The 27606-nt window shown below is 44.6% G+C and overlaps 1 protein-coding gene across 1 annotated transcript in view; it reads right to left on the minus strand.

Annotated features, from left to right (window-relative positions):
- The window catches only part of LOC126259947 (glycosyltransferase 25 family member), an 846623-nt gene that overhangs the window by 254423 nt on the left and 564594 nt on the right, over positions 1 to 27606 (minus strand). The window contains exon 6 of the mRNA XM_049957050.1: positions 23044 to 23118. Within this exon, the coding sequence (XP_049813007.1) occupies positions 23044 to 23118 (75 nt within the window). The remainder of the gene's footprint in view (positions 1 to 23043; positions 23119 to 27606) is intronic.

Here is a 27606-nt window from a genome sequence, read left to right on the forward strand (position 1 = left end):
CCTACTCTTCAATCTGTATATCGAGGAAGCAATGATGGAAATAAAAGAAAGGTTCAGGAGTGGAATTAAAATACAAGGTGAAAAGATATCAATGATACGATTCGCTGATGACATTGCTATCCTGAGTGAAAGTGAAGAAGAATTAAATGATCTGCTGAACGGAATGAATAGTCTACAGTATAGTACACAGTATGGTTTGAGAGTAAATCGGAGAAAGACGAATGTAATGAGAAGTAGTAGAAATGAGAACAGCGAGAAACTTAACATCAGGATTGATGGTCACGAAGTCAATGAAGTTAAGGAATTCTGCTACCTAGGCAGTAAAATAACCAATGACGGACGGAGCAAGGAGGACATCAAAAGCAGACTCGCTATGGCAAAAAAGGCATTTCTGGCCAAGAGAAGTCTACTAATATCAAATACCGGCCGTAATTTGAGGAAGAAATTTCTGAGGATGTACGTCTGGAGTACAGCATTGTATGGTAGTGAAACATGAACTGTGGGAAAACCGGAACAGAAGAGAATCGAAGCATTTGAGACGTGGTTCTATAGACGAATGTTGAAAATTAGGTGGACCGATAAGGTAAGGAATGAGGAGGTTCTATGCAGAATCGGAGAGGAATATGTGGAAAACACTGATAAGGAGAAGGGACAGGATGATAGGACATCTGCTAAGACATGAGGGAATGACTTCCATGGTACTAGAGGGAGCTGTAGAGGGCAAAAACTGTAGAGGAAGACAGAGATTGGAATACGTCAATCAAATAATTGAGGACGTAGGTTGGAAGTGCTACTCTGAGATGAAGAGGTTAGCACAGGAAAGGAATTCGTGGCGGGCCGCATCAAACCAGTCAGTAGACTGACGACAAAAAAAAAATTGTACTCTTTCTCTAACCTATGCGTCACCGAGGGACACTATGCCCATGTTTCTTTTGCCTCTTCCTTTCTTCTGGTTTCTCGCTGAGTTAGTGCAAACACTGTTTCATCGTTACCAAATGAAGGTACATTGTGCTAAATCTACTGTGACAGTCAGTAACGTTTTACCGAAAACGCATGCCGCTTACAATAGTGTCAGTCAGTACGCGTAATCAGAAGTGATCAGTGAATCTGATATTTTTTCTTTAATTACTAATTAAAATTTTAGTACTTTTGTCGGCACAAAATACGTTAAAAAAGTTTGAATTTGTGAGAAGAGTAGTGGCGTGACGATTAAAGGTAGTCTTGGCTGAAAGCATGGTCATTGGATGCGTAACGCACACAAGGTGTACACATTTTTATTTTCGCTGCCACAGTCTGATGCAACGAGTAGTATTTTCTACTACGACCACGAAAACATTTACTATGGGATAATTTTATTTACAAATCAGATTACATCTGCTGTTTGTTTACAACATTTATTATTGTGGCGTTTTGTCAACTGTGTAAAAACATTGTGTTGAACAGATATCACATAATTTTTCTGGAAGCTGATGCCTGATTCATGAAAATTCTATATCTTATCGAAACTAGCGAGGACGGGGACTACTGTTCCAAAACTGTTGCATAATGCTTTCAACGTTAATAATCCGCAGCAAGAGATGACATTCCGCTTTTTCTTATGTGGCACTTTTCAAGAAACAATTATTTATGTCCTCGAGAATTAGTTTGTTCTAGATGGAAGACGAACGCTACATTCTCAGTAAGATTCAGCAGAACTCTCTTTCCCATCTATCAGGATCCAGTTCTACTCTATCCTGTAGTGACAGTACCACAATGAAGTAACTGTCTTTTGGATTCATCACTGACTGAAAAACGTTTTGTCCCACATGCGTATCTGCGTTTGTCTTTGGGCGTAGATTGAAGCGGAGCAAGGAGTGAGAGACTGAGCCTTAAGAATCTACAACAAAATAAATTTAATGTGGGATGATAACAGAACTATAACCACATTGTAATCCCACCACTATTTTTCCACACGGTAGTGCAAACACCACTGCCGCAACTAATGGAAGAAGCCATGGAAGCGTGACAGATCGGAGCTGGCCAGATGAAGTTACAAAAGGGGCTACCTGGCGATACGGCTAGTACTGGTCTCAAGGCGTTGGGTCGATTACTAGAGGCTGCAACCGAGCAGAGGCAGCATACGCGTGATGGCAGTGACGCAGCTGTAGGCAGAGCCACAGCTGCCTGGGTGCCCTACTTGCCTCACGTCTGAGCCATGGTTTGTGTGGCTTACGTGACAGAAACCGATGCTGTAGAAAAACAAGAACTGGCCAAATCTATATAAATATTCGTCATTTTTAGTAAAAGGTACTGCAGTCTGTCAGACACCAGACCTGATGGGGGACCTCTAACACTCTACGAGTCTACATGAATCAACAAGTCACCATTTCCGGACTTTGCCGCTAACTGCGGCCCTGCTGCTTGAAATGCTCCAACCGGCAGGTCACCTAGGCCTAACTGAAATGTTAGCTGCTTCCTACCCTGTGGATCGGCCGTACGAGCTTGGGACCGAACAGCCACTCAGTTATCATCAGTTGAGAGGGCAAACGCTTCATGCCCACCTCTGCTCGTGTGGGCAGATACTGATGCTGCTGTGACCTGTCTCGTCCACGCTGGGACCATGGCATGATTCGGCGCGCCTCAGCGTGTCTCGTTCGATGCAGACTAGAAGCCTTTCCAGAACGAGATTTTCATTCTGCAGCGGAGTGTGCGCTGATATGAAACTTCCTGGCAGATTAAAACTGTGTGCCGGACCGAGACTCCAACTCGGGACCTTTGCCTTTCGCGGGCAAGTGCTCTACCAGATGTAAAGCTGGCACAAGTAAAGCTGTGAGGACGAGGCGTGAGCCGTGCTTGGGTAGCTCAGATGGTAGAGCACTTTCCCGCGAAAGGCAAAGGTCCCGAGTTCGAGTCTCGGTCCGGCACACAGTTTTAATCTGCCAGAAGTTTCGTTAGAAGCCTTTCGTCTGCAGTGCGGAAAACTGCTTGCCGTCCGCTACTGCAGTCAGTGTCCTTGTGGGGTCAGTGCCATCATCACTCTACTGGCAGCGGGACGCTGCTAATGGTCGCACCTCTTCACATGCCACCTACAACGTATATCCCGGGGACGTTGATATCTCTGAACATCATCACGGCTACTGTAGTTTACTGAGTAGTAAATGAATGTACTAACACTGATATTTTCACGTTGTCATGTCGGAGGACTACCAGGTATCCACGCACCGCTCCACAGTTACCCTGCCGAGAGTGGTATACTATCGACTTCCTGCCACTAACAACTCGGTTCCACCACTCACTGTAGAGGCCGCGCGCGCACACACACACACACACACACACACACACACACACACACACACACACAGCCATTACAAAATGAAGACAGTCTGTTTTAAAGTGAAAGCATATTCTCGTATGCAAAACATAAAGACGAAAGTAACTTTCGCATGTGTCACTGCCAAGTAACGAACCTGCTTTAAACTTGGATTATACATAGAAATAACTGCTACAGCACAGGAAAAGAACGTAACTGAAAGACATACGCAATGAGACTAACAGGAAAGACACTTTTATTCAAAGACAATAATTACATTGAACTCATCTCGATTTATAATGGTCACCTAGACATTTCAAAAGGTGAGACATAGTTCTTAATAGGATGTGTGATCACCAAGGGCAGCAACGCATGCTTTGCAACGAGCTCCCACGCTGGCCCCTAGGTTGGTGAGTAATTCTTGTGGCAGGGCGTTCCATTCTTCCACCAGCGCGATTGATAACTGCTGGGCCGTTATTGCTACACGTGGACCTACTGCAATACGTCTTACAAACACATCCCACACGTGCTCGATGAGATTCAAGACGGGGAACGGTAAGGCCAGTCTATTCGCCAAATACTCTCTCGTTCCTGCAGCTGCGCTGTTCGATGCGTTTACCCATAAAAATGAAGTCAGGACCAAAGGTCCCCTGAAATGATGCACATGGGGAAGGAGTACTGTGTGGAAACAACATCGACCGGTATGTGTACCGTCTTCAAAGATCTGGAGGTAAATACACCTATACAATATTAAGTCTCTCCACATGTGCACCAACAAAACGATCACGTTCGACGATGTTCCTGAATCTATGACATGTTCTCGCCTACCACCATATGAGACTATGTTCAGGATCACTACTCAGACTGAATCAGCTTTTATCCGAGAAGAGCAAGCGACCCTCTCCTCGCTCATGGGAACATCGCAGACGACGACGCCGATGTGCGGGTGTCAACAGAACACAACGTACTGGTCGTCTGACAGAGAGACCAGCCATATAGTCGCGATGTCGTTGTCGAGGGTGAAATTGCGTGCAATACAGTTGTAATAAATGTGGTTGTAACTGCACCCACTGTTTGACATTTGTCTCTTCTTTCCTGTTGCACAATGTAGCAGCCATCTGTTTCCAGAGTTAATCGTGGTCGACCATTTCCTCTCCTCCGGGAAACATTTCCTGTGGCTCGGAAGGCTCCCCATGCGCGTCAAACAATGCTGTGAGCAATACCAAAGTCATGGACTACATTTGTCGCACTCCGTCGTTCTTCTAGTCTGCCGATGATACTTCTACGTGTAAGTCCTAAAAATGTTGCCTCTGGGCCACGTTGTAATGAAGAGCACCAAAGTGCATCGTAGCTGCTCGCTGATTGCACACACAGTCTTTTCCAGTTCTTTCAACAGCCTCGTGTTGCGGAGCCAGCCCCAATGATGATACAGTCACACTCGCCTCACACATTCATTTCCACAGAGTTGTCAATATGTCATGTTAGTTTATCTGGCTCATCCGTTCGATTTGCAGAGCAGTATATGTCGCCCCATCCTGTGGGTTATAACATACTTGCATTCTCCCTGCCATGCTATCCGCAAGGTTGTCGTGACGTTGCTCCTCAAGCCTGTAGCTCCTAGCGACGGCGCTTTCGAGCTCGCCCAGTGTTAGATCATGGTTCTTGCGACGATGCACTGCAGCTTTTAGCTATTTCAGAGTTTCTCTAATGGGCAATCACGACGTGGGCGTGATGTGATCGTGCACTATTCGTCTTCAAAGACGAACTCATCGGCGAAATGTCGACTGTAAAATAGGACAATACCCTTGTAGCATTTATATCAAAATATTGCACAGCCCTTAAATTAACGTGGAGAGAGAACCAATATCCTCACATGACCGCCCCAAAATGTGACTGACTCCTCCTCCCCGCTGAACCAGTGGGAGTGCATGCCTGAGATTTAGCCGGCCGCGGTGGCCGTGCGGTTCTAGGCACTTCAGTCCGGAACCGCGTGACTGCTACGGTCGCAGGTTCGAATCCTGCCTCGGGCATGGATGTGTGTGGTGTCCTTAGGTTAGTTAGGTTTAAGTAGTTCTAAGTTCTAGGGGACTGATGACCTCAGATGTTAAGTCCCATAGTGCTCAGAGCCATTTGAACCATTTGAACCTGAGATTTACTTTGGGACCTGGCCGCCTCCACTTCCTTCTACAACGATGAACCAAGGGGCATAAAAACCCTACACTCGTTTGGTCAAGAGAATCCGATGCTACTGATATTCATTCAATTTCAGGTGTTCCCTTGCCTACCTTCTTAGCGCATAAGCTTGCTACGTGGTCTCTACTGTTGTCAGTAATGGACGTCTAAGGGCCAAATTGATCATGCGGAAGCGGTTATAGGGGTGAAGCTTTACTTGATCATTTGCTTTGTTGTAAATGGCGAAAGAAAGATTTGTAACCAAAATTACACATAGCAAGAAAAATTTTTCTAGCACAATCACAGAAGTTGTGTCGGGTACTGCGGGCCATACAACAAAATATAGGTTTTTAAATAAGGAATGTGCTTTTGTAGTTCACAAGCCAATCAACGTGTTTATATATCAAAAGTACAAGATAGGTAAAAGGGGTTAGTTAAAAAACCTTTCAACTTGTGGCCGAGTGAACCCGGCAACGCACTAAACTTGTGGATTTAAGTTTTCTGCAAGGCAGTTTGGGTGTTCCTCCATAGAATTTTCTCAAAAATCTTTACCTGCCAATTCTCCTCTTCCGAATCTCTACGGGAGTTTTAATTTTTCTGCCAAATCGTAGGTCAAAATTTGAATCTTAGCTAGCGGCAGTTACCTGGAATCTAAATCTCTTACGTTTGTTACAAGCATTTCTTCACAGTTTTCTTGAGATACTGGTTTGAAAAACCCCATCTGAAGTCTCATAGATGTCTGCTGATTCGCTACAGCTTATTCTGATCTGATTTGCTGTATGGTTCTAGAAAGATTAAAACGATCAGCAGCAGCCCTTTCAGTCACAAAACACTTTAAACTGCTTGCTTTCCTCCACTCTAAGACCACTACCCTCGACCCTCATCGGCACGCTTCTTCTTCAGCCTTACATCGTGCCCTAAAAGTGAAAAAAAAATTAGTTATATTGCCCACAGTACCCGACTCTGCGGTGGCTCATACTACCTAACTGTCATAGAACATTAAAACATGGCAGAAGCAGGAACGGGCTTGAGTGAGTGGAATCACAGTACTACGATAAATATGCATTAGACTACTTAAGCACTAATACTAGTAAGATAATATTAATTCTTACCTTTAAAAACATAAATCAATGCTGAAAAATCACACCATTCACCTTCGATATCCAAAGACCAATAAAATTTACTTGTGACACAAACCAAACAGCTGCATCATTCAAGTTCTAGGAAATGGCGGATTTACATGTGCGCTTTATTCCTAGAAATACATTTGTCTCCTGTTTCACAGGAAATCCGATAAACACCAACAGACCTACACCACCCGTCGGCATGTACCAATCGTCGTTCTCCTATGTCGTATGGGTTGACGCATCACTCCAAGTTGCCTCCAAGAAGGCAGCTCACAGTTTCGTTGCATTCTCCTTAGGATATCCTGCCTCGGTTGAGTACTATGAAAATGGACTTCAATGATTTTTGTCTCACGACAGCAGCTGATGATGATGCGAGGCCCACGAGAAAGACACGCCGCAGTGTGTACATCACAGTACGCAACACTGCAGGTCTTAAGAGTGCCAGAGCCATTTCCGACAGGGAGCGAGTAACTATTTCAGAGCAGCTTAATAATTCTTAACAGCTTGTTTCGATGTATGCAAGCTTCTGATAGCACACGACAAAGTTAAAACCATTAGTAGCTGAATGTTCACTGGCATATGATTTCCCCTGCGGCCTGCACGGAGCCGAGCATTTGAGAACTAAGGCGGGCAAGGCGACTAGTGTGATGTCACATGTTCATTGCTGGGCCCGTATACCTCCTAGGCCCCACTGAAGGCGCGAATGACGTCACTGTGCCAGTTCAGCGGCCAACCTTCTGTGCTGATACGCCTTCTTGTTGTACAGTTACTGTCTGAAAGATCCTTTGAGGAGTGTCACACTCAGTCGTGTCAGAAGACGCAGTGACCTGTTAACGATTGGGGCCACAGTATGCTTGACTGAAATGAACTGAGAACGCAATTTTACTTGTACTTACATGATAGGGACTGAGTTTCTGTGGTACAAGCAGTACTGACAAATACGTTTCCGATAAAGGAAGATATATTACGCAAATCTTGAGGTTGGTTCAAAATTCTGGGAGATTTATTATCATCTCAAAAGAAAAAAAGAAAAAAACAATGGCTCTGAGCACTATGGGACTTAACTGCTGAGGTCATCAGTCCCCTAGACTTAGAACTACTCAAACCTAACTAACCTAAGGACATCACACACATCCATACCCGAGGCAGGATTCGAACTTGCGACCGTAGCAGTCCAGACTGAAGCGCCTAGAACCGCTCGGCCACATACGCCGGCGAATATCAGGACTCCGTGAAAACATCAAATCTCCGACATCGCTGCGGCCGGAGAAAGGTCTGCAAGAACGGAACCAACGACGTCTGAAGAGAATCATTCAACGTGACTGAAGTGCTACCCTTCGGAGTCTCTTCATTCAGAAATATGTGCAAGCAAACAAAACATATGCTAAGTTTGAGCAAAATCTTTGAAAAAATTGCAGCAAAATAAAGCAACAAACTGTGTGGAAACATCCAGAACATAATTATAATTAATGTGTTTATTGAACCGGAACGCTCTGAGACAGTAAAAAATTAAACAATAGTTCTCTATTCCAGTAAACTACAATCAATATGAAAAGAAAGAATGGAAAACAAAAAAGGACATACCTTTGAGACAACACTGAAATTATCCCTACATATGCATCATCGAGTAGGCGGATCGGGTAACTCGTTCATCTGTTTGGTAAAATAAATATACTACAGAAAGCGATTGCATTTAAGATGAACCAGCTTTGTAATACTGAAAGCGGTAAAACGTGGCTCAATAAGAACAGACCCAACAAAACAGTTGTGTCTCCCTGTCTATGGGAAGACAGCCGCGTAAAACTGACGTAGCGGCAAATTAGTTTTTCGCGTGCGGCTCTGGTTTACGAACTTATGAGTCTCCTGGAGGAAATAAGTTGTGTTAAGGAGAAAACGTCACGAAAAGTGAGCTTAGTATCCTGCTGCTCGAACACACGATTATTTAGTTAACGACAATGTATTGACAAGTTTCTTGTGGTGGCCATTTTTGGAGCAGCTGTAAATGAATAGCAATAGTTTACAAGAAAATCGCATTTTTCATGCTGTATATTAATCTTTTATTTTACTAATGCACCCGAAAGTGTTCCTTCTTTTTCACAAAGCATACTGAGTGGGTGTAGTGAAATATATGACTTTTCCGTTTTCATATACTTGTTATAGATTTAAACCACTTCATGCAAAATTTTATAATTAAATGGAAAGGTACTCACAGATCCGCGTCTAATATTTGTAAATCAAGAAGCTTTCTCTCATGCAGAAAACTGGTTTACAGCTTGCAGTTTTCCTTGTGGTTACTGTTTTTGAAACATTAGCACTGAAATTGCCATTTTCTGTGTCTAGAGTCATTTGTTTTTATTAGTGTTTCCAGCATCACCCGTGCGCGCGCGCTTGCATGTATTGGTATGTGTGTTTTCTTCTAATTATTTTTCTTATTATTTTTCTTCTTATTTTTCTTCTTATTATTCTTCTTTTTCTTATGGTTTCAAGGCCCCACTGGACCACTTTAGTCAATCATTTTCTGGTCATCTGTTGCAATAAGTTTTCTTTCCGAATTGCTCAGTATCTTTCCATTCTTTCTGATCTTTCTTGTCGTTCCTCATCTGTAAATACCGTTTTTTTGTCGTTTTTCTATTTTTGGTTTAAATCTTATTTTTATTTATTTTTTCAATTCCTTTATATTTTCTGTTTCGTTTTGCAAAACTTACACTGTTAATTCTAGCTCTTTCATATCCTCCCATATCGATTTATCGTTTCCGCGAGCTTTCACCACCGGTGGGCTGTTACACCTGTCGCTAGAGGGCAGTTATGTCCGCGCACGCGCGGTGGACGCACGGCCGGAATACAAGGGAGCCGCCGCGGCGAGACAGCGCAATGGCCTACTCACCTCAAGATGGCGGCCAGATGGACGGCCAAAATATTGTGTCCTGATGACGATATGTTCCAGCTGGAGACCCGATATTAATACAACGTAGTTCATCCACTTGCTGGTTCAGTACGATTTTCCATAAATAACTGCAGCGTCCCAGCATCCAGAAAGACATAGTTTCCCACAGTAAGAACATCCATACATCTGGGGAAAAGTCATCTGTCTATAGGCGTGTATGAGTATCTCGATACCGACCGGAGAAGGTAACACTGAAAAAACAGAGAAGCAACTCGTTCCACATATGGAATAACGGCCAAAAGCTGTTCCCCCTTAATGAACAATTCGAAGTGTCCGACGATTCAGCAGATTCGGATGAAACTAACACCGACATCTCATCCTAGGGCGCAGATTATAAACTACTTCAACAAATGTGATGCTCTCGCAACGTGTTGCGTACACTCGTGTTTATGATATTGCCGGTACATTTTTGCTGTTTTTCAGCTTTATGATATCTTGTACACATTTCATGAAAGGTACTATATTTCGCAAAAGAGTGTACAGAAATGTCACCTGTACGCAACCAAACACGGGTCACTTGAAGCTTGGACCCTGCATGCACTGTGACTTTACTGAAAATCCACTGAGGTGAGGAAACTCATGAGATAGCGACATGCACATATACAGATACCGGTGGTATCGTGTACCCAGGGTATAAGATGGCAGTGCATTAGCTGAGCTATCATTTTTCACACGCGAGAGACTATGTCTGACGTGTTTAGCGTTTAATGTGACTCCCAATTTTACCAGAAGACTGTTCAATAGGATTACTGGTAGCTCGCCATGTTACATTCAGCAGCTCATGAAAACTATTATTGAAGAAATTAGACATATTTTTTTTTAAAAAAAGATGATCTATATAAAAAGCCTATGTAACTCACTTTAAATATTCTAAGGAACTGCACCATTTTATTTTTGTTGACTCACCTGTGCATATTGCCTATCTCAGTGATTGTCTGAAGGATAATGTTACTAGTTTTCATGTCAAAAAAACTCACTCACACCAGCTCCAAAGAGTAGTACACTATGTGATCAAAAGTATCCGGACACCTGGCTGAGAATGACTTACAAGTTTGTGGCGCCTTCCATCGGTAACACTGGAATTCAATATGGTGTTGTCCCACCCTTAGTCTTGATGACAGCTTCCACGCTCGTAGGCATACGCTCAATCAGGTGCTGGAAGGTTTCTTGGGGAATGGCAGCCCATTCTTCAAGGAGTGCTGCACTGAGGAGAGGTATCGATGTCGGTCGCCGATGCCTGACACGAAGTCGGCGTTCCGAAACATCCCGAAAGTGTTCTATAGGAATCAGATCAGGACTCTGTGCAGGCCAATCCTTTACAAGGATGTTATTGTCATGTAACCACTCCGCCACAGGCCGTGAATTATGAACAGGTGCTCAATAGTGTTGAAAGATGCAATCGCCATCCCCGAATTGGTCTTCAACGGTGGGAAGCAGGAATGTGTTTAAAACATCAATGTAGGCCTGTGCTGTGATAGTGCAACACAAAACAAGGGGTGCAAGCCCCCTCCATGAAGACCACGACCACACCATAACACCACCGCCTCCGAATTTTACTGTTGACATTACACATACTGGCAGATGACGTTCACCGGGCATTCGCCATACCCACATCGTGCCTTCGGATCGCCACACTGTGTAGCATGATTCGTCACTGCACACAACGTTTTTTGCACTGTTCAATCGTCCACCAATTTTTACGCTCGTTACACCAAGCGAGACGTCGTTTGGCATTTACCGGCGCGAGGTGTGGCTTTGAGCAGCCACTCGACCATGAAATCGAAGTTTTCTCACCTCCTGCCTAACTGTCATAGTACTTGCAGCGGATCCTGATGCAGTTTGGAATTCCTGTGTGATGGTCTGGGTAGATGTCTGCCTATTACACATTACGATCCTCTTCCAGTGTCGGCGGTCTCTGTCAGTCAACAGACGATGTCGGCCTGTGCGCTTTTGTGCTGTACGTGTCCCTTCACGTTCCCACTCCACTATCACATCGGAAACAGTGGACAGTATTTATGAGTATGGAAATCTCGCGAACAGTCGTATGACACAGGTGACACCCACGCACCTGACCACGTTCGAAGTCCGTGAGTTCCGAAGAGCGCCCCATTCTGCTCTCTCACTAAGTCTAATGACTACTGAGGTAGCCGATATGGAGTCCCTGGCAGTAGGTGGCAGCACAATGCACCTAATATGAAAAACGTATGTTTTTGAGGTTGTCCGGATACTTTTGATCACATAGTTTGTTATAAAAGATGCGTCGATGGCATCATATTTTTGTATAACGGGACCGACGCCCTGCTGCAACTTTTTCAACGTGAACTTAACAAAATGTACCCCATGATTTAGTGTACGGTAGAATACCACTCTGACTTTACTCTCACATTTTTGGATTTGGAAATTATGTAGAGTACTGTAAAGTTCACTTTAATATATTTAGGAAACCAACCACGACCAGTCCTATTACTCATTGCTCTTCAGTTCATCCAAAGCAGCAAAAGATGGCTGCTCTTCGTGCAATGCTTTACCGCGCGGCTTAAGTCCTTCTCTCAAAACGAAACTACCAGCGTGGGTTGGATCTGATTAAATTTATAGCACATGTTAATGGTTACCAGCCAAATGTTGTCGATGTTCTTCACCAGAAAATGCAATAGAAAACCGCTTCTCACAATCGGTAACGGCCTACCCTATCATCTACAAGTAATGATAACTCTAAAAATATTTTCTGCTGGATGCCATATGTTAGTGTTGTATCCGATACGATCAGCAATTGACTTAGAAAAAGGAGGATTACACCCGCCCTCTAGACCCAAGGTCGGGCACCTATTGAAGAACCACGAAACCTTAGAAGACAATCGCTACACGCAATCGGGTGTCTATCGTATCCATTGTAGTGAGTGTCCTTCCGCCTACATAGACCAAACTGGCAGTTCCTTTAGTACACGGTTCAGAGAGCATCAGGACCTTATCAATTCTAAATCCGCCTTCACTAATCACCTGAAGGATCATAATCATTCAGACCAAAACATGAATTGCAGCATTTTACACATTCAACGTAAGGGCACTGTTTTAAATATTTTAGAAGAAATAGAAATTATCCGCAGCTTTAATCGTGATCCGTCGGGCCTTTGGAATCAACAAACTTAGTTTAAGTATGCAATCCTGCTGAATGACTTATTTTATGAAACAGCGTCCAGCCTCATCTCCTTTCCCTTCAGGCTTCTGATTATTGTACGTCACACATGTATACTTCTCAAATGGGTTAGTATTTTCGCCATTGTTTTGGTAGCGCTTAATTAGAGTTAGTTACTATATGCCTATCTCCTATAGTGAGGACTGCTGGCACAATCCAGTTTATCCTTCAAATGGTTCAAATGGCTCTGAGCACTATGGGACTTAACATCTATGGTCATCAGTCCCCTAGAACTTAGAACTACTTAAACCTAACTAACCTAAGGACGTCACACAACACCCAGTCATCACGAGGCAGAGAAAATCCCTGACCCCGGGAACCCGGGCGTGGGAAGCGAGAACGCTACCGCACGACCACGGGATGCGGACGTTTATCCTTCATGGCGGTAAAATGTCCTCTTTTTAACAGAAGGTTGTATATTTTTAATTTTTATGCTATGACCACGGCGCATTATTGTGCATCACTATCTTTGTCCTCAATAAATTAAAATTCGTCTTTCAGGATGTAAAATTTGTCTCATGTCTACTAGTATGTAAGCCTCGTTCAGTCGTCGGCTTTTAGTTAACTGGTTTTAAATTGATCATACTTTTAATGTGTCTCTTTAGTGCTACTGCTGCTAGCGATTAATTGGTATACTAGTTTTTCAACCTAGTGGACTGTAAGGTGATGCGACCTTTCATTTTGTTCAGTAGCGAGATTGTTTTTTATACGAATGGCCCATGCCTATGGCGCGTTCTTTCATATAAATTTTATGTCATCGGATTCCAGTTAGTTTTACTACACTTCTGCACTGCCCAGTGTTCAGTATAATCCTTTACCACTAACAACGCAATTTTAAGTTTCTCACGTAACTTTCTGTGTAATGGATTTTTTAAAATTCTGAACGTAAATCACTAATTCAGATTGTGAAGGCCGGGCTAGTTGGCCCCCGCATTCCTCTTCCCGCCAACGGATGGTAGTGCTTTTAAACTCCGGTTTATCACTTTGCTTTCCCCTTAGTGTACGCTAATCTGTGTTCGGGGCTCGCTGGTGATACACCGTGTCCTGTACTCGTCCATCGTGGCGCTCGGAGTTACAACACAAAGTGTAAGTGTCCTGGTGTTGACTGAATATTTCTTTACCCAGGCAGTCGCCCGTAGTATTATCTGGTGTCACTTCGCGATTGACTTAGATTTTATCACACCTAGCCCGATCGCTGTTTTCTAAAATGTAATACCGAACTTATTTCTTACTTTTTGTGTCTCCTACTGCGTGTAAAACGTATTATTAGCTCCGGTCTCTCTACTTTATTTTGAGTGTAACACCTGATGATGGGCATAGGAAAGGCCGAAACTTGTCGTGTTTTAACTAATGAAATATAAAAAGAATCTTACAACTGAAGTGGAACTTCCTACCTCTGCTCATGTGACGTTTCGACCTGGTTTTGGCAGCAGGGCGGGATTAAAATACTTTCGACGCGGAATGGTAGTTGGAGCAAGACATATGAGACAACCCATTTCGGTGATCGTTTGGGAACACAATATTCTGCGCTCCACAGTTTCAAGAGTGCGCCGAGAATACACGTTTCAGGCATTACCTATCACCACAGACAACCCAGTGGCCGACGGCCTCACTTAACGACCGAGAGCAGCGGCGTTTGTGTAGAGCTGTCAGCGCTGGCAAAGAAGCATCGCTGCGTTAAATAACCGCAGCAACCAATGTGGGGCGTACGACGAAAGTCTCTGTTAGGACAGTGCAGCGAACTTAGGCAATAATGCGCTATGGCAGCAGAAGACCGAGTGCCTTTGCTAACAGCATGACATCGCCTGTTGCCCGTCTCCTGGTTGGTTGGTTGGTTTCGGGGAAGGAGACCAGACAGCGAGGTCATCGGTCTCATCGGATTAGGGAAGGATGGGGAAGGAAGTCGGCCGTGCCCTTTCAGAGGAACCATCCCGGCATTTGCCTAGAGTGATTTAGGGAAATCACGGAAAACCTAAATCAGGATGGCCGGACGCGGGATTGAACCGTCGTCCTCCCGAATGCGAGTCCAGTGTCTAACCACTGCGCCACCTCGCTCGGTCCGTCTCCTGGGTTTGTGATCATCAGTAGTAGGGCACTGACGGTGCTGGAACATTTTGTTACAGTGCGTTGCCTACATCATGGACAAGCATACATTCAGGAAGGTAGCTATTGTTCTGCTCCATGTAAACCTTTAACCTACTGTCCTCTTTTCATTGACATATCCTTAACATATTGTTCTACACCACCACGGATATCAAATAAATATGCAAATTAATTAAATTGTGACATCTGATTGATTTATGACCACATCCCTCTCCTTAACCTACAGTTCTACTAAGTGGATTATGACCCACTGAGGTATGACTTATGGACCTCTGGGGATAATTCGCTCTTTCAAGACATTCCCCCAATCCTCCCCCTATCCCTCCTGCTCCCCTCTGGAAACCTCAAACCTGCCCCTCCTCTCTCCGGTAGGTATAATTCCATGCCTGAGTTATTGGAACAGCCCCTTCCACTCTACCAATTTCAATGACTAATTAATTATATCAATAAATTAACTTGTCCACTTTGGGAAATCCCCCAGCTTTCCTACCCTCCCTCCCTCCCCCAACCCACTCCTGAATGATAATTGGTGGGTTTGTGCTGGAGAGGAGGGCTCTCACGACAGGAAATTCAGTTACACAGCAAAAGGATATATTGTTTATTTATAAAATACAATTTGCAGGGTTTGGATCTCTCTTGCTCAACATTCTCTGCTGTTTGGGAAGATGGGGATCCCGTAAAAGAAGTAATAAATCGATCGCCTTCAATTAATTCCAGTTGCGCAAGGAATACCATCAACATAAACCACTAAATATAATTAAAATGTTAAAAATCATTCAATCACGAAATACACACTGTCAACCTGGCCGCAGCACGCGTCAGTCACTTTGCATATACCAACACATGCAGGCTGCACCATGCCCGCTCAGACCCCATGACTGGCAGACCGGATGATACCTGAGAAATTCCTGTCGACACATTCTCTCTATCTATATATCTATTGATCTCGGTCTCTCAAGTGGATGCTTCCTATTTGTATGAAGCAATGTATGGAAACACACACAGACCAACATCTCCTACTACCCTCCACCCTTCCACCCCCCTCCCCTGGCTCACTCGCCGATAATGCAGACCTGGCGTTGGTAGTCGGTACACCTTTTTGTTCTCACTGTTCTACTGCTATGGAAACCTGTTGCAGATAGAACAAAGACATTCGAGAAAAAGTAGGTACCGTCTGTCATGTGCCATGCAAACCTCATCTTCTTTCAAAATGGTGAACCGAGAAAGCACTCTTCGCCTGAGGAGCAGGAATGGAATGGTTAACGATATCCGATGAGCACGTTTGGGACCAGTGGAAACTGCAGTGAGTCACCATAGTAATCTTCTTCAATAAACTCGGGAGGGCAGCTATCAAAGAGTAGGACAAGCTTGAGTACCAACGTCTCTAGTATCTTGCGGATCCAGACACTCAAACAGACCGTCTTCACTTAGGTTAGTCTTTTTTTCCAGCATTATTACTTTTTTGTTTAGTTTCGTAATACTTTGTCTTTCAATCCTCCTCGTATCACAAACGTACAGACTAAGAGACAACACACACTTTTACTTCCACAGCAAACTTAACAAGAGCTCAAAAACGCCTCCATCATCGGTAATAGGATCTAAAGACAAGCTACTTTTCCCCTCTAGAGTTCGTCGGGAACCATGCTACTCTGGAACATCACCCTAGATGCATCCAGAGACAGATGACATTAATAAAGGAGCATCACAAATACTCTTATCCAGTAAATTTAGGGATGCTAATGATCCCAAATATGTTTGACCTCTTTGGTGTCTTCATCAATACGACAGCCTACAATCGTCACCAATCTCTAAATGGTCCTCAGTGTGTAATAGGCGAAATACGTGACGGTCGCTGAGCAAATGCGTAGTACGCATTTTGTTCATGAAAAGTAATCAAAGAACTTAATACGTTGCATCCTCGTCCTTTTACGTCTCCCTCCCATCCTCTTTGAGTTAAACAAAAATCTGTGTTGTGAACGCATCAAAGAGTCCACAGACACTGGCGAGAGAAAAGTCGTTAACGTTCAACTGAGAATACCGTGTGATTGTCAAAGGAAAGAAAGACACACTGTCTGTTCTCCATTCTCCACACATGCCACTTCCTCTCTTGTTGTGTGTTTATAAAGCTGTAAACTGCGCCGCATCAAAGGGTTCCCGCCAACGTGATAGAAGCTACAAAAACATACTGTTTTCCTCGGCGTCGAGCTATGCAAAAGCCACACTATTTATTTCCGGAAGCAAATATTTCTCTACTTTCTGTTTTCCGGTCTGGAAGTTGTATTTCATTTTCCAAAGTAGCTACTGTTCCTTAGAAACGCACAGCAACATCACAAATTCTATCAATCAATTACGTCAAATATAAACGCTCAATAAAACCAGCGTTATAGTGAAATATTGCACAGAAACTAATAAAGAATCTAGAAAGGAAAGACGGACAATTATACGGGAGGATACTCGTTTGAAAGCACAAAATTCGAATGGGACAGTGAACAGAATTACTTTACGTATCGCTACAGATGCGAATTAGACAATAATAGACTCTGAGAGAAATAGTAGGCACGCACCAGTGCAGTACCACATTAGTACAGCTCTGGTAACGTTTGATCGCTCACCGCTACGCGCACAGCAATTTTCTCGTCGTACAAAGCAATTACACAGCGAAAATGCATGACAATGGTTGATTGGCCGCCGTTCGTACTGCGCAGAGATGGGTAATACACTGTAAACGTTCAATCACTCATATTATCTAGCTCGATTGGAGCATTTTGAAGAGTAGTGAGCACAGCTCAGAATTTACATTGGGTACTTGTTAGCAACGAAAGAACAGTAACGTGTGCATTGCTCAACGTGAAGGACTGTGTTATGGTTTAAATAACCTGTTTTTAGAATCAGTTCACTTATCAGCAAGCCGGCCGAGGTGGTCGAGCGGTTCTAGGCGCTTCAGTATGGAATCGCGCGACCGCTACGGTCGCAGATTCGAATCCTGCCTCGGGCATGGATGTGTGTGATGTCCTTAGGTTAGTTAGGTTTAAGTAGTTCTAAGTTCTAGGCGACTGATGACCTCCGCTGTTAAGTCCCATAGTGATCAGAACCATTTGAACAATTTTTGAACTTATCAGCAAAAGAAACTACTATTGAAAATATCTCATTGCGTAAATTACAATTCAGCGATTCGGCATAATGGTACATGTACTCGGATACTTTGCTTGAGAGGGCACCGAAACTATACAAACAAATAAAGAAAATATGTTATGTGTCCGGAAACGCTTAATTTCCATGTTAGAGCTCATTTTAGTTTCGTCAGTCACCTATGCTCAATGGAGCACGTTATCATGATTTCATACGCGATACTCTACCTGTGCTGCTAGAACATGTGCCTTTACAAGTACGACACAACATGTGGTTCATGCACGATAGAGCTCCTGCACATTTCAGTCGAAGTGTTCGTACGCTTCACAACAACAAATGGCTCTGAGCACTATGGGACTTGACTTCTAAGGCCATCAGTCCCCTAGAACTTAGAACTACTTAAACCTAACTAACCTAAGGACATCACACACATCCCAAGGTCGGATTGTAGCCTATCGCAACTGCGGTTTATCGTATCGCGACGTTGCTGCTCGCGTTGGTCGATATCCAATGACTGCTAGCAGAATATGGAATCGGTGGGTTCAGGAGGGTAATACGGAACGCCGTGCTGGATCCCAACGGCCTCGTATCACTAGCAGTCGAGATGACACGCATCTTATCCGCTTGGCTGTAACGGATCGCGCAGCCACGTCTCGATCCCTGAGTCAACAGATGGGGACATTTGCAAGACAACAACCATCTGCACGAACAGTTCGACGACGTTTGCAGCCGCATGGACTATCAGCTCGGAGACCATGGCTGCGATTACCCTTGACGCTGCATCACAGACAGGAGCGCCTTCGATGGTGTACTCAACGACGAACCTGGGTGCACGAATGGCAGAATGTCTTTTTTTCGGATGGATCCAGGTCCTGTTTACAGCATCATGATGGTCGCATCCGTGTTTGGCGATATCGCGGTGTACGCACATTGGAAGCGTGTATTCGTCATCGCCATACTGGCGTATCACCCGGCGTGATGGTATGGGGTGCCATTGGTTACACGTCTTGGTCACTTCTTCTTTGCATTGACGGCACTTTGAACAGTGGACGTTACATTTCAGATGTGTTACAATCCGTGACTCTACCCTTCATTCGATCCCTGCGAAACCCTACATTTCAACAGGATAACGTACGACCGCATGTTGCAGGTCCTGTACGGGCCTTTCTGGATACAGAAAATGTTCGACTGCTGCCCTGGCCATTACATTCTCGAGATCTCTCACCAATTGAAAACGTCTGGTCAATGATGGCCGAGCAACTGGCTCGTCACAATACGCCAGTCACTACTCTTGCTGAACTGTGGTATCGTGTTGAAGCTGCATGGGTAGCTGTACCTGTACACGCCACCCAAGCTCTGTTTGACTCAATGCGCAGGCGTATCTAGGCCGTTATTATGGCCAGATGTGGTTGTTCTGAGTACTGATTTCTCAGGATCTATGCACCCAAATTGTGTGAATATGTAATCACATGTCAGTCTCAGTATAATATACACTCCTGGAAATGGAAAAAAGAACACATTGACACCGGTGTGTCAGACCCACCATACTTGCTCCGGACACTGCGAGAGGGCTGTACAAGCAATGATCACACGCACGGCACAGCAGACACACCAGGAACCGCGGTGTTGGCCGTCGAATGGCGCTAGCTGCGCAGCATTTGTGCACCGCCGCCGTCAGTGTCAGCCAGTTTCCCGTGGCATACGGAGCTCCATCGCAGTCTGTAACACTGGTAGCATGCCGCGACAGCGTGGACGTGAACCGTATGTGCAGTTGACGGACTTTGAGCGAGGGCGTATAGTGGGCATGTGGGAGGCCGGGTGGACGTACCGCCGAATTGCTCAACACGTGGGGCGTGAGGTCTCCACAGTACATCGATGTTGTCGCCAGTGGTCGGCGGAAGGTGCACGTGCCCGTCGACCTGGGACCGGACCGCAGCGACGCACGGATGCACGCCAAGACCGTAGGATCCTACGCAGTGCCGTAGGGGACCGCACCGCCACTTCCCAGCAAATTAGGGACACTGTTGCTCCTGGGGTATCGGCGAGGACCATTCGCAACCGTCTCCATGAAGCTGGGCTACGGTCCCGCACACCGTTAGGCCGTCTTCCGCTCACGCCCCAACATCGTGCAGCCCGCCTCCAGTGGTGTCGCGACAGGCGTGAATGGAGGGACGAATGGAGACGTGTCGTCTTCAGCGATGAGAGTCGCTTCTGCCTTGGTGCCACTGATGGTCGTATGCGTGTTTGGCGCCGTGCAGGTGAGCGCCACAATCAGGACTGCATACGACCGAGGCACACAGGGCCAACACCCGGCATCATGGTGTGGGGAGTGATCTCCTACACCGGCCGTACACCACTGGTGATCGTCGAGGGGACACTGAATAGTGCACGGTACATCCAAACCGTCATCGAACCCATCGTTCTACCATTCCTAGACCGGCAAGGGAACTTGCTGTTCCAACAGGACAATGCACGTCCGCATGTATCCCGTGCCACCCAACGTGCTCTAGAAGGTGTAAGTCAACTACCCTGGCCAGCAAGATCTCCGGATCTGTCCCCCATTGAGCATGTTTGGGACTGGATGAAGCGTCGTCTCACGCGGTCTGCACGTCCAGCACGAACGCTGGTCCAACTGAGGCGCCAGGTGGAAACGGCATGGCAAGCCGTTCCACAGGACTACATCCAGCATCTCTACGATCGTCTCCATGGGAGAATAGCAGCCTGCATTGCTGCGAAAGGTGGATATACACTGTACTAGTGCCGACATTGTGCATGCTCTGTTGCCTGTGTCTATGTGCCTGTGGTTCTGTCAGTGTGATCATGTGATGTATCTGACCCCAGGAATGTGTCAATAAAGTTTCCCCTTCCTGGGACAATGAATTCACGGTGTTCTTATTTCAATTTCCAGGAGTGTATATGTCCAATGAATAGCCGTTCATAATCTGCATTTCTTCTTGGTGTAGCAGTTTTAATGGCCAGTAGTGTAGATATCGACAGCAGAGGGCGCTCGCGGTACGGAGCCGCTGGAGAATGGCTCTGTGGATGCGCACCATTGGGCAGCCAGATCCCGTGCGACCGCCATCGGCGTCTAACGGAAACTTGCAGTTCCGTTGTCAAGCCTGACACGCCAGTAGGGTGGTCTCAATACATGATACCAAAATAATGAAACAAATAGCAGGCAAATGGCAGGCTGAGGTTAAATGGAAGAATCTTAAGGAAAAGTGTATTATCCAGGAATGAAGTAGCTTAGAAATCGCTCCAAACACTGATTTCTCGTTAGTCTGCCATTGGTTACACGTCTCGGTCACCTCTTGTTCGCATTGACGGCACTTTGAACAGTGGACGTTACATTTCAGATGTGTTACGACCTGTGGGACTACCCTCATTCGATCCCTACGAAACCCTACATTTCAGCAGGATAATGCACGACCGCATGTTGCAGGTCCTCTACGGGCCTTTCTGGATACAGAAAATGTTCGACTGCTGCTCTGGCCAGCACATTCTCCAGATCTCTCAGCTACTGAAAACGTCTGGTCAATGGTGGCCGAGCAACTGGCTCGTCACAATACGCTAGTCACTACTCTTGATGAACTGTGATATCGTGTTGAAGCTGAATGGGCGGCTGTACCTGCACACGCCATCCAAGCTCTGTTTGACTCAATGCCCAAGCATATCAAGGCTGTTATTACGGCCAGAACTGGTTGTTCTGGGTACTGATTTCTCACGATATATGCACCGAAATTGCGTGAAAACGTAATCACACGTCAGTTCTAGTATAATATATTTGTCCAATGAATACCCGTTTATGATCTGCATTTCTTCTTGGTGTAGTAATTTTAATGGCCAGTAGCGTACTTGTGCCAGTAATAGCTTTTCTCAACACAGAGAGGCAATCTGTCCACATGTGTTCACTAGCAGATTTCAACTTGGAGCTTATCTTCGAGTTAGCAGTGCTTAGAAAGTTGTACCAGTCATTGAAGTCTTAGTGAAAAGGAAAAGTACTGGTTTTGATTGACAACCATCAAAACTTCAACGTGTGAATAAAATAATCAAAAGCTGATGTCAGTTTAATCGTCATCCGAAAATAACATTCATCATAAGATTATATAAATCGTAAGAAATATTGTGTTTCCTAGTTGTCTTAGGTGCTTAATGTTTTCAGTAATTTGTCGTCAGTAGCGCAATCGAGATGGGTTCAGCAAGCGGTAGGCCATCATCCGCGCTCGCAGGCAGGCGTGTATGAGCGCTCGCGCCCGCCGCTTGTTGCCTGTGTGCTTCATCAGTTAAAGGTTGTCAACGTAAGAGTCTTAGAAAATAATTTTGCCATGAAAACATTAATTACTCAACATGAAGCGATACACCTCCGTAGAACTAACGCCAGTGGCGTAGAATAGACTCCTTGACAACAGTTTGTCGTGCGGAGCTGCGTTGTTTCGACTCATTCCTCCCCTCCTCTTCCCATGTACTAAAATTACGCACTGTGAGTCGATCGGTTGCTCATTCCTGTGGTGTGAGCGCGAGGTAGTTCGCACTAGCTAATCGGTGAACAGGCCTGATATAATAGAACAATAATGTATCTTTCCGCTAGTTAAACGCAATGGTTTTGACAAGTACTATCACTTGTAAGAATATGGGACATTTGTTTTTTACCCCAATATGTCTAAAAATTTCTCAGCTATGAAGGAACACTCGCAGCAGATATTGCACTTGAAGAGACGCACACAAAAAGTGTGACTGACTTTTGTCCAGCGGAAGTGATATGAAATATTGCGCTCTTAAAACCAGGAAGGGGAAGACATAAAAAAAAAACTGATTGTGTTCAGGTTAACTCGAAATTTCAGAGTGCTACACTTATCTAATGTGAGCTCTGCAGAGATATGCCAAAATTTTAAACCGAACTCGGAAATACACAGAAACATACGTGGCCGAATTTGATCAACAGACCAAAAGTGGTACAATTTGTCCCAAGTCCTCTAGAATCGACTTATGCACTATCAGCTGTAACAGCGACTGGGTGTGAAAAGGCATCGTACGACACTAACAGAGAAACAAGTCTCATAGTTCGAGCAGGTGATACATTGCCTACCTCTTGTGGTAAGGATCTTCATAAGCTGGCAGAAAACGGACGTCCATCTCCTTCAGGGACTCATCGGTAAGCTGTCTGCAACAAAGAGCGTAGAAATTTTTGTTAATTTTAATACTTTATCACACCTACAGACACGATGAATGGATATGACCACAAACAAAAACAAAAAATGGACTTAAAGCGTTCCATGACTACAACTTCATAACTCTTTACGCAATAAAAACACACTAACATTTTTGCGGCTATAACAGCACGAGGGGCACTTGTGGATGATACAGTTTTTATACCGTAGATTAGATATAAAGCCATGCGAATACAATTCAAATTATAGAACTGTATATTGTCTCTGAATCTGAGAATGCAATGTGGTGCGAGCAATGCCCTTCCTGCGATCAGAGTCTAAACATCAAGGCATAGAGTGACATATGGTATGGGGCCGCTGCGCCAACAATGTTTGTACGCTGGTAGTCATATCGCCATCAGCGGTAACCAAAACGATGGAACAAGTTAGATTCTCACTAATCAACTCCAAAACAATTCCAATGGGTAGTGTATCAGGAATATGTGCACTAGTGCAGGTGAGTGCAATGCTGCCCGCCGTTCTTCAATAATAGCTTGCACGTCCCTAACCGTATGTAACACACTACCGCCCGAAATAGCAGCAGGAACTATGTCTCTAAAATCTACTTCACGTACAGGTTGCTATTCAAATCGCCTTCATTAAGTGGGCGTCGGCAATGCTCCATACTCGAACTGTGTTTGACCACTCTACCGCCCAACACTGAATGCCATCAGATGTTGATTACAGTGGTTGCGTTTCATCCGTGGTGCAAATAGACAGTGCAGTCTCCCAAAATAGCTCCTCGGTAGCGCGTAATACATATACAGCTATTGCTATAAGACAAACTGAAGTTGGACTCTTTCGAAAACGTTGCTCTACATGCAAAATCAGTATTTTTTGGACAACGGCGTGATAAGCTCACCGAATAAAATGTTAGTCACCCCTTAAAAGGGCACACTGGTTTCCTTAGAGCTCTATAGATGGGATAGAACTTAACAACGCAGTCATGTGACCTTCGGCGCTGACCTAAGTCGTGGTACTAAATTAGTGGTGTCTTTGAGCCGGTTGGTTGTATGGAGTAAGTGCAGTAAGATGGGTCGAGGTGGATAAGCGACAGAATGGAAGAAATGAGTTACCGTATTTGAACGTGCTCACGACGACGCAAAAATGAAGTTGCCCGATTTGTTGGTGTATCAACGCGGACCATCAACGAGTCTACGAGCAAAAGTATACCACATGCATTCATTTAACATGGTATAAGAACGAGGGCCGCAAAAAGATCCTAACTGAAAGGAATTTGCGACGAATGTCATTCCCTGTCAATGACAATCGGTTCCAAAACCGAGAGGAGGCTTTGTTCCGAGGATCCTCTCTAGCCGGCCGGGGTGGTCGAGCGGTTCTAGGCGCTACAGTTTGGAACCCCGCTACCGCTACGGTCGCAGGTTCTAATCCTGCTTCGGGTATGGATGTGTGTGATGTCCTTAAGTTAGTTAGGTTTAAGTAGTTCTAAGTTCTAGCGGACTGATGACCTCAGAAGTTGAGTCCCACAGTGCTCAAAGTTATTTGAACCATTTGATCCTCTCTCGCTTATGGCGCGCTTAAATGGAGGAAGCAGTTGTAGTAACAAATATTACTCTCATATCTTATACACATATCACGTAGAGTTAACATCACAACATACCTACACCTAGTAGTAGCTATAATAGAATAAAATAATATGCTAACTCAGGTGGGATTTTATATCCTCTCTACTTCGATCATCATCAGTTATTTTGCTCCCCAAATAGCAAAACTCATTTACTACTTTAACTGTCTCCTTTCCTAATCTAATTGCCTCAACATCACCCGATTTAATTCGACTGCATTCCATTTCCTCGTTTTGCTTTTGTTGATGTTCATCTTATACCCTCCTTTCAAGATACTGTCCATTCCGTTCAGCTGCTCTTCCAGGCCCTTTGCTGTCTCTGACAGAATTAAAGTGTCATCTGCGAACCTCAAAGTTTCTATTTCTTCTCCATGGATTTTAATACCTACTCCGAATTTTTCTTTTGTTTCCTTCACTGCTTGCTCAATATACAGATTGAATTAGATCGGGGAGAGGCTACAACCCTGTCTCAGTCCCTTCCCAACCACTGCTTCCCTTTCATGCCCCTCGACTCTTATATCTGCCATCTACTGCCATCTGGTTTCTGTACAAATTGTAAACAGCCTTTCGCTCCCTGTATTTTACCTCTGCCACCTTCAGAATTTGAAAGAGTATTCCGGTCAACATTTCGAGCTAAAATCTGTAAATTAAAATCCAAAATCTGTAAATGATTCACGCTATTTTGGGGAATGACAATCCTTAGTACGAAAGAAGTGTTGTGATATTTTCAATTTGTGTGGGACTAATTCTTGTGGCTTTAGACCTTCCGAGGGAGTACTACTGATGAAAAACAGTCTAATATGTTTGTCATGATAGTCAATAGCCATTAAACACAATAAACACTGGTTGCATACTTGACTCATTTCAGGATACATTCGTTAAACGTAATTATAGCTAAAATGATTCCTACTGGACCCCACGCTGAACACGTAGGGGGACGGGTAGCAATATTGTATGTGTACAATGTATTATTTGTAACAGTATTTTACTCTATAAATTCTCAGGCGTTGCTGGCGCTGATGAAGCATATGTTTGCTGAAGTATGCTGCCGCGAGTCGCCACGGAGCACCTGAGAATGACGAGCAGTTACGTTGTCGAAATCTTGTGCCAAGAAGACAAAACATTCTAGCAGCGAACATTATACATCAATTTGTCCACTGTTTCTTATGACCACGAACGTATCGACAGCTTCATTCGTGAACGACTCTCTGTTCTATTCGTTTTACGAAACAAAAAAGGTAATACATAGTAACTCTGTGCATTCTAAGCACGGACCGAAGTCCCACAAACTTCTTCAGAATGTGTGAAATACGACAGAGCGGTCGTCTTGCGCATCGCGCAGCTTTCCGTCATATACACATCTCTTAAAAGTTCTCCACTGGAAAGACTGAGACGGCTGATGAGATCTAAAAGTAAGTACCCTATACCAGTAAGAAGCATCCGTTCCTGTTTATTGCGTTTCTCAACATCACTGTTTACACAGACTCTTCATTTTCGCTCACTCTAAATCTCAGTGTCACGTGGCCAGTACGCTGTAGGTTCCGTAGATCGTTCGTGTGATTTCTATCGGATGACGTGGATGGAATCGGCCTATAGGTTGCGTGCGCATAATTTGATTGTGGGTATGGCTCCATTCCGGCCACTTACAGGTTACTAAATAGCGCACTGCTTTAAACTGGCTAAGAACAAACATACCAGTCTTTAATACCAGTCATATAACTATTGGTGTTTTTAGTTTCTTGTTTAACCACACATGTTAGTAGTTTTCAACTAAAAATGTCTATGGAACAGAAGAAGTTGTCCCGAAAAAATGATTTCATGCTGGATTTAAAATTTGCATTGCTATCTGTTATGCATTTCATATTATTTTATTTAACCCGTCCATGTCAAGGTCATCAGGGACTCTCTTAAATCGAACCAGTCACTAGACGTACCAGAAAGTGCGATAAAACAACCTCAATTTATATGCCTACTTATTGTCCATATATGTTTACTACTTGATCAGAAGTACCTGGACGCCGATTACAAGACAATACTGTGGGGTGTGTCCGCCCAAACGAAGGCTTGATCTTTGCTGCGGACACTTTGAGTGAGGTCTTTTAATGTCTGTAGACGAACGGCAGCCCGTTATTCCTCAACAGCCGAACCCACGGAAATCTGTGGTGTTGGATTCTGCGGTCTGGAGCAACGTCAGCATTCTAATTCAGTCCAAAGGTGTGCAGTTGGTTAGGTCGGGACACTGGGCAGGCCAATCCATTTCAGGAATGTTTTTATCCACAAACCACTTGCTCACCGATGGTGCTTTATGCCAGTGTGCACTATCATGCTGATACAAACAGTTATCGTCCCCGAATTATTCCACTGCTACACGCTATAAAGTGTGTTTACATTCTCTGCTTAAGCGTGGAAGACACCTAATAACGAAAAAAAAGTCCACATCGAACACCACACCCGCCGTACTTCACCGTTGGCATATCACTTAATGGCAGATAACGTTCCTCCAGCCTTTCGCCACATCCAAACCTTTCCATCGGATTGCCGCTTGGTATAGTATGGTCCATCACTCCAAATCGGTAGTTTTCAGTTATCCACCGCCCGGTCGCATCGCTCTTTGCACCACCTGGAGCGTCGCTGACTACAGAAATGTGTGGATCATGACGAGCTGCTTGACCACTGTGCTCCTTTTTATCTCCCTACGCACAGTCATGCTACCTAGAATGCTGGTACACCTCTGGAACTCCCGGGTGATCGCTGATTTCATGCGATGTTTTACAAGTACCCTTTGCGATGCTCGACGGTCTCTACCCGACATAACATTAGGTCTGCCTGGTTTAGCTGTAACTTCCTTCGCATTCCC

This window comes from Schistocerca nitens, chromosome 5 (genome assembly GCF_023898315.1).
Source record: "Schistocerca nitens isolate TAMUIC-IGC-003100 chromosome 5, iqSchNite1.1, whole genome shotgun sequence".
NCBI lineage: Eukaryota > Metazoa > Arthropoda > Insecta > Orthoptera > Acrididae > Schistocerca > Schistocerca nitens.